The sequence below is a fragment of the Nicotiana tabacum genome, chromosome 8, assembly GCF_000715075.1.
Source record: "Nicotiana tabacum cultivar K326 chromosome 8, ASM71507v2, whole genome shotgun sequence".
NCBI classification, from domain to species: domain Eukaryota; kingdom Viridiplantae; phylum Streptophyta; class Magnoliopsida; order Solanales; family Solanaceae; genus Nicotiana; species Nicotiana tabacum.
The window spans coordinates 134,930,492-134,938,143 of record NC_134087.1 but is presented as its reverse complement, the minus strand read 5'-3'; the positions used below and the strand labels follow the sequence as shown (position 1 = coordinate 134,938,143).

The following is a 7,652-nucleotide window of genomic DNA, read 5'->3' as shown; positions in this document are numbered from 1 at the left end:
AATTATTGATCACGAGCACTCACCTTTCTAGAGTGGATTGGGATACATACTTTCCAGGCCCGTCTACTGTTGCTGAGGATCGGCCGACCCGAGATTTACATAGTGGGTGCCGGCTGAGTTATTCTTTTTTTGTATTATATGTAAATAATATTTTTGTATATACATTAAGAACAACTTTTATAAAATATGTGCATTACTTTTTTATTTCTCTGCTAATTAGCTAGTTTTGTACTACAACACAAACACAAGTCGTAAAAACTTAAATTCCATTACAATGAATGAAAATAAAGTTCATTACAACTACTTTAGTTTAATACTACAACACGAACACAAACATAGCAACTTAACATAATTAAAATTCAGTACAACTTAAAAAAAAACACGACACAGGAAACATAAAGATAAAGTGATACACTAAACACATACATTTAGTTACTGCCGCCCATTACTCTCTCCTCCAACCACATAAATTGTTCTAACAACTTATTTTTTTCTTCTTCTACCTCTTTAAGTTTCACTTTCAACTCCACAACCTCTTTTTTAAGTTGTTTTTTCACGTTCCCACTGTTTTAAACACAAATCATTAAGATCATTCAACAATTCTTTGTAGTATTCCTGATGACAGGGTTCATCAATCCATACCTCAAAATCGCAAATAAGTTCGCCGGGAACCTTATAAAACTTGTTCAAACATTCCTAGAAGCGGCATCCAGCTTCACCATTATCCCAACTACTTTGCATCTGACATTTTTTTCCGCACTTGCACCTTGGTACATAAAGAGATTGAGACATTTTTCTGTTAAAAAAACTTGCTTTTCTTGAAAGATTTGCTATTAATTATTTTTTAGCGCAGAAAATATGTAGAATGAGCTCGTCATTTATAGGCAAGACAACACACATAACGTACTATTTAACTGCGCCATATATAGACATAACGTAATATTTAACCATGTTATGCCTTGCGTGTTAAATGTTCTGACGAATACGAAATAGCTTTATGTCAGTTGGGCAGCTTTATCAGATCGACAAGACAACACACACACATAACGTACTATTTAACCACGCTATATATAGACATAACATAGTATTTACCCGTGCTATGCCTTGCGTGTTAAATATTCTGACGGGTACGAAATAACTTTATGTCAGTTGGGCAGCTTTATCAGATCGACAAGACAACACACACACATAACATACTATTTAACTGCGCTATATATAGACATAACATAGTATTTACCCATGCTATGTCTTGCGTGTTAAATGTTCTGACGGGTACGAAAAAACTTTATGTCAATTGGGAAGCTTTATCAGATCGACAAGACAACACACACACATAAATTAATCAGATTTATGGAATTTCAATGTTGTTTCCAGTTCTTCCGAATATATAATTTTTTTTATTATCATTAAAAAACTGAAATGGAGAGATTTAACTCATAATTAACAAACATAATTTTATTTTATAAATCTTGCAACATAAACAAAACAACTAAATATTACAGCACAAACGCATTGATAGTTAGGCACAATAGAAGAACGCCCACCACAAGCATGATTACTACTGGCTGAAGGATATTTACGACGGTCGTGTCCTGTTTGCGAGCATATACCACATTTGCGCGCATAAACGGTATCACTAACATCCATTTGGTTCCGTATACGCGTTCTCTTCTTCACCTGTATTCGACGCAAATAGGACTTGTTACACACCATTAAATGGTTCATGCAGCCAATAATGCTCAGCACCCACTGGCTGCAGCTGCCCACTATATGTGTTTAGGTACTTCGCAACACTATATTGTTGATCAACATAGTTGGTTACACCTAAACCAACTTGTTGAAAGCACTTGATGGCATGTGAGCAAGGCATGTGGTAGATGGACCATTTCCCATAAGAGCATAACCTTGTAGATTCATTTACAGTATGTACATTATTACCCTGATTTTGATGGATAGCGGTGCGAACTTCAAAAACATTTCTTTTGTTATCATACTGCAAAAATGAATGCCAATACGCTCGCCGTCTGTATTTCTCAAATTTCTTCATCGGCACTGGCATAAATTCAACACCCCTTTCCATCAATGACGTTGCAGCTGCAGACCTTTCAACAAATCTCTCTGCCATTTTCTTGAACGACATCCGTACCATAGCTGTGACAGGCAATCCTCTTGCCGACTTCAATAACCTGTTGAAAGACTCTGACACATTTGTAGTTAGAGTTCCCCATTGTCTGCCACCATCCGCATGCAAAGTCCACTTTTCAGGGTCATGTCTCATTAACCAATGATAGGCTGCCTCGTCTTCTTGCCTGATATATTCCATGTGCCTCCGGAATTTATGTTGGTGGTGGTCTATTGCTGCCATCCACATCAAATCATGCAGATCCTTGTTGGGATATGCCTTCTAAAAATTGGCTTTAAGATGCCTCACACAGTAACGATGGTAGGCATAAAGTTCTTACCATGCAGTCAAGTTCTCCACAGAACTTAAGATACCACCGTGCCGATCAGATATTAGACAAATACTGGAACACTGTTTGGCAACGTGATCTTTCAAGTGGTTCAAAAACAGCGTTCACGTCTCTTGGCTTTCATTGGAACAAATAGCAAAAGCTAGAGGAAATATCTGTCCATTAGGATCTACTGTCACGGCTATCAACAGCTTGATATCGTACTTTCTATAGACATGAGTGCCGTCTATGGATATTACAGGCCGACAATGCGAAAAACCATCAATTGTTGGTTTAAACGCCCAGAACACGTAATTGAATATATATTTTGGTTTACCTGGAATCCACTCTAAGCTTCCATTCAACAACCGTCCCGGGGTTAAACTGCTACAGTGCAGCCATGTACCTAGGTAGATCTGCAAATGACTTATCCCAGTTACCATAGACTATTTCAAACGCTCGTTTGCGCCCGAGGTATGCCTTTCTTTTAGTAATGGTATGGCCATGTTCCTGGTGGACTGTTGTAATGCATTCTTTGATTTTATACCTTATGGACGCTTCAATGTGTGGAATAAGAACAAGAGAAATCAAGTCAATATCCAAGTTGAAGTGATTCCCGTTGAATGTGTCTATTTCGCATGTGTGGGTGGGAATGTATTTACCCACTTTCCATAGACCTGTCTTCTTTTTGCTCGCACACAACATCCAATGACATGGCCAAAACCACCTATGACAAACAACCTTGTATACAACCAGACTTGACTCCCATACCGTCATCTCACGACACTCTTTTACATTGTGCATTTTACAAGACCTGCTTAGGCACACTTTATCAGGAAAAAGCATGCCCTTTGCCAGCATCGTTGGTCTAGACTCATCCCACATTGCTGTCCGAATTTCATCAAAATCCCTTGTGAGAGCTTTCACATCCGACATGTTTGGCAAGTTATCAAGGTAAGGAATCTCCCTTGAATGAAACGGCACTTGGGACTTGTACACTCTTCGTCTAGGGGGGTGGAGCATACTCTCTCGTCAAATCAGGTCCTTCCTTCTCATCCTCCTCATCAACATCCTCACGAGGAAAAGGTGTCTCGTCTCCAGATTCATCAGCATTGTTGTCGTAATCACTGTTTTCTTCCTCACTCTGTACATCTGCCAGATCCCAATTTAATACGTCGTCTTCGGGCAATTGAGTGAGTCCATTTGGTTCAACTTGCTCGTTTTCACTACACAATCAACAAAATAATAAGATACTGAATTTAATAAATACTTTCCATATAGATGTATCACTTCACTTACAAGTCGTAATGTGATGAAATTCCATGATGGACATTTTCATTTAGGTGATGGCTCCCGGATGACCCATTGTTTGGAACGTCTTCGACCTTGACGTACATATCCAACATTTTGATTACAAGATATTCTCGTTATTCATCCGGAGTCCTCAGAAAATCCCTCAAAGTTTCATCATCGTAGATGTTTAACTCCGAGTAAAAAGCAGCCCCTTGTGGAGTGACGGAATACGGATATCTTCCGGTTACATTAAGTATTACTGAACGTTTCCTCACACACATTTTTTTTGCATAACAACGATATCAATTTATCGTACTCTATTGTAAGTGGTAATTTAATATGACCCTGTGGAGATAAACTATACCTCACAGAGTTATTCTCCATCACAACCTCACCCCCTAATATAATGAAACTCTTATTCTACGTTATTCAGACATTACGAAAAAAATGCTTCAGAATTTAACAAGAAAAAATTGAACGGGATTTAGAATTTTTTGTGAACGAATTTTCCTAAAATCCTAACCACTTTATATAGGAAATGGCTAGCCCGGGATATGAATTTTTTTTGATGTATAGCGTTCTTTAAATACACGCTATATACATTTAAATTATTGTTATGTCAGTTAAATTATTGGTGGGTCCATAATCAGGGTATAACGTTTTTTTTGGACGCTATATGTATAGCGTATGAATACAACACGTTATACCTTAACGGCAAAAGTTACCGTTAAGATATAGCGTGTTATATTCATACGCTATATATAGATATATATTTTTTTAACACCTATTAAGGTAATTTGAGTCACAAAAAATAATATTTATGTTCCGGATTCTCTATATAGTAGTAGTAAAATTAAAAAAAAATAAAAATTAAAAGCAACGTCCGTTGATATTCGATCCTCGGAGTCGGCAACGTGCCACGCGTCCCGCTACTTTTTTGCGCAATCCCAGAAACACTCAAAAAAACGAATCTGTCTTTATCGTATAGCCAGCCTCCTTAGTACTTAAGTTAAAATCCCTCTCCTTAACATTTGCTAATTTAGTACGTCCCCTTCTTGCTCGCATCTCTCAATTAACAGCCATGTCAGAAAGGAGATTTCGCTTTGGTTATGTACTTGCACCAAAGAAACTAAGCAGCTTTATTCAAGATTCCCTCGTCAATCATGCCCAACAACAAGGTATTGATCTAATCCCAATCGATCTGAATAAATCATTAATCGAACAAGGTCCTTTTGATTGTATTTTCCACAAGCTATATGGTCCTGAATGGAGAAAACAGTTAGAAGAATTTTCCGTCCAGAACCCAACCACCATCATAATAGATCCCATTGATGCTATTGAAAAACTCCACAACCGAATTTCAATGCTTGAAGTTGTTAACGAATTAAAAATTACCCAAGAAAATGAAACTATTGGAGTCCCTCTTCAGATTTTTATTCAAGAAAATTCTGATTCTCTCTTAGACCATATCACACGTCAAGGGTTGGATTTCCCCGTTATTGCTAAGCCGTTAATTGCTAACGGGACAGCTGATTCACACCAAATGTATTTAGTTTTAAAACCAGCAGGACTAGAAGAGCTGAAACCGCCAATCGTGTTACAGGAGTTTGTTAATCATGGTGGAGTTATTTTTAAGGTTTATGTAGCAGGGGAACATGTGAAATGTGTGAAAAGAAGGTCATTGCCTGATATTTCTGAGGAGAAATTGGGCACTTTAGAGAATTTGATAGCGTTTTCGCAGATATCTAATTTGACTGCTCAAGATCAGAATAATGATAGTTTTGCTGAACTGATTGAAAATGCGGAAATGCCTCCGTTAGGATTTGTGACAGAAGTGGCTAATCAGTTGAGGGATGCGTTGAAGTTGCATCTTTTTAACTTTGATATGATAAGAGATACTAGAGCTGGAAATCGGTATCTTGTTATTGATATCAATTACTTCCCTGGATATGCTAAGATGCCGTCTTATGAAACTATTTTGACTGCATTTTTCCTTGATATTGCTCGCCAGAAGCAAAGCAACGAATCTGGTTAGCTTCTGATGATCGTAGTTATGTTAGTTTTTTGCTGTTTTATTTCAGCAGCAGGGAATGCGTTTTTTTTTAGAAAATGAAAACAGATGCAGATGATGGTGGAGTGATTGAAATAAACCTGCTCTTTGTGGTTGATGTGAATCGAAAGAGGCTAACTGCTCTAATTTCGTTAAATTGTTAGGTGAGGTCTGCTGACTTTTTGGGCAATTGATGCTTTCCTGTTTCCTTTTTTCGTTGTTTTTTAGTTATTGCAAACAGATGTGGAATAATCTGGAAGTGGATGCTAATGTTCCAAAGTTTCAATAATGGAGTTCTGTTGAATGGAGTTTTTAGTTTTGAGGAATTGGTGCTTTTCCTTACATGCTTACTGTCATATTGCTTGAGCCTTTTCAATCTTGCTAATTTCTTCCCTACTATTTGTTGTTGAGGCATATATACATTTGTCTTTTTCCTAATCCAACCATCAATTGGTGGCAGGCCATATACCACAATTTCAAACACAACATACAATTAGTATTTTGTATTCTTCGAGGATGTATTTGTTAGGTTATTTCGTGCTCCTTAATGTAACACCTTACTCAAAATGTAATTAATGTTTTACAGTCGAAGCTAATGTGATTAGGGCTAGGAGACGTGGTGGTGGGGAGGGCTGGAAAATCTTGATTGCGATTTATGGTTCACTTATATCACATTAACAGTTAAGATCAGGGTTTAACTTATTCTAATGTGAGATTCCAAAAGTTAGACCATACCAATTGCTTAAGGTGTTACAAACCTTATCATCTACCCCCCCACCCCACTACACAACCGAACCCCCTCTGGGCTGGGTCTAATTTCAGACCTTTATGAAGGATTGCGTATAGGTGTTCGTAACACGTAGCGGAAGATAATAACAATCCTAGGTAAATCTTTTAATGATTAAAATTTATTTACATGTCAAAGATCGGATCTGAGACGTACCTGGTGAAGAGAGTCTCGTTTCGAAATTTCTTCGATAGTGCGAAGACTCTATGCGTATCCACACCGAGACCGATCTTTGCTATCAACTCTTTGATCAACGAGACCCGCGAACAAATTGAACGAAGAATATTTTGTTGAAATTTTTCTCAAAAATCTCAACTCAATGTTAGAAGAACAAGAAACACTTTTCTTGTAATCGTATTTTCTCTCTTGGTTTTGTATTATATTCTCACTTTCACAAAGTAATTTTCTTCTAAAGAATTAGTGCAACAAATTTTCTCCATCACCCATTATATATAGCATCACCTATAAACCCTTTTCCTATTTGGTTGAGGTAATTATTTACTTAGGGTAAAAGTTCATTCCAAAATAAACTTATATGAAATATTTGAGATTCCAACCAACGGTTAGCGTGATCATTGGATCTTTATGGACTTTCCATAAGTCCAATTCCTAATTGGACTTTCTCAAGTATTACTGAATACTTTTCAACTCAAATTCCACAACGAATTGTTCACGTTGCCGACGTCTCTTTTAAATCCAATACCAAATTGGTTTTACATAATAAGACTATTACTATTTACATACATTACGTAAATAAATAATAATTATGAATACTAAATATATATCACATATATTGTAACGACCCAACCGGTTGTTTTGGGCACTTATGCTCCTTTCTACTATTTGAAGTCTTGAATAGCTATATACGATGAATTATGACTTGTGTGAATTGTCAGCTTTGATTTTTCAATGATTTCGGAGTTAGTTTGGAGGAATGAAAGTAAAGGTTCAAAGTTTAAGTTTAAAGAGTTGACCGGAGTTTGACTTTTGTGCAAACGACACCGGAATGGAGTTTTGATGGTTTCAATAGCTCCGTATGACGATTTTAGAGTTAGGAGTATGTTCGGATATT

The 7,652-nt window shown here is 37.0% G+C and overlaps 1 protein-coding gene across 1 annotated transcript; it reads left to right on the top strand.

Annotated features, from left to right (window-relative positions):
• Positions 1-4,753: 4,753 nt before the first annotated feature.
• Positions 4,754-6,119, top strand: LOC107799749 (inositol-tetrakisphosphate 1-kinase 1-like). Its single transcript, XM_016622894.2, has one exon. The coding sequence runs from the start codon at positions 4,825-4,827 to the stop codon at positions 5,776-5,778; it is 954 nt and encodes a 317-aa protein (XP_016478380.1). The 5' UTR covers positions 4,754-4,824; the 3' UTR covers positions 5,779-6,119.
• The last annotated feature ends 1,533 nt before the right edge of the window (positions 6,120-7,652 follow it).

What these genes read in the sequence shown, in the direction of transcription:
- LOC107799749 (XM_016622894.2), top strand. Translation starts at nt 4,825, where the DNA reads ATGTCAGAAAGGAGATTTCGCTTTGGTTATGTACTTGCACCAAAGAAA.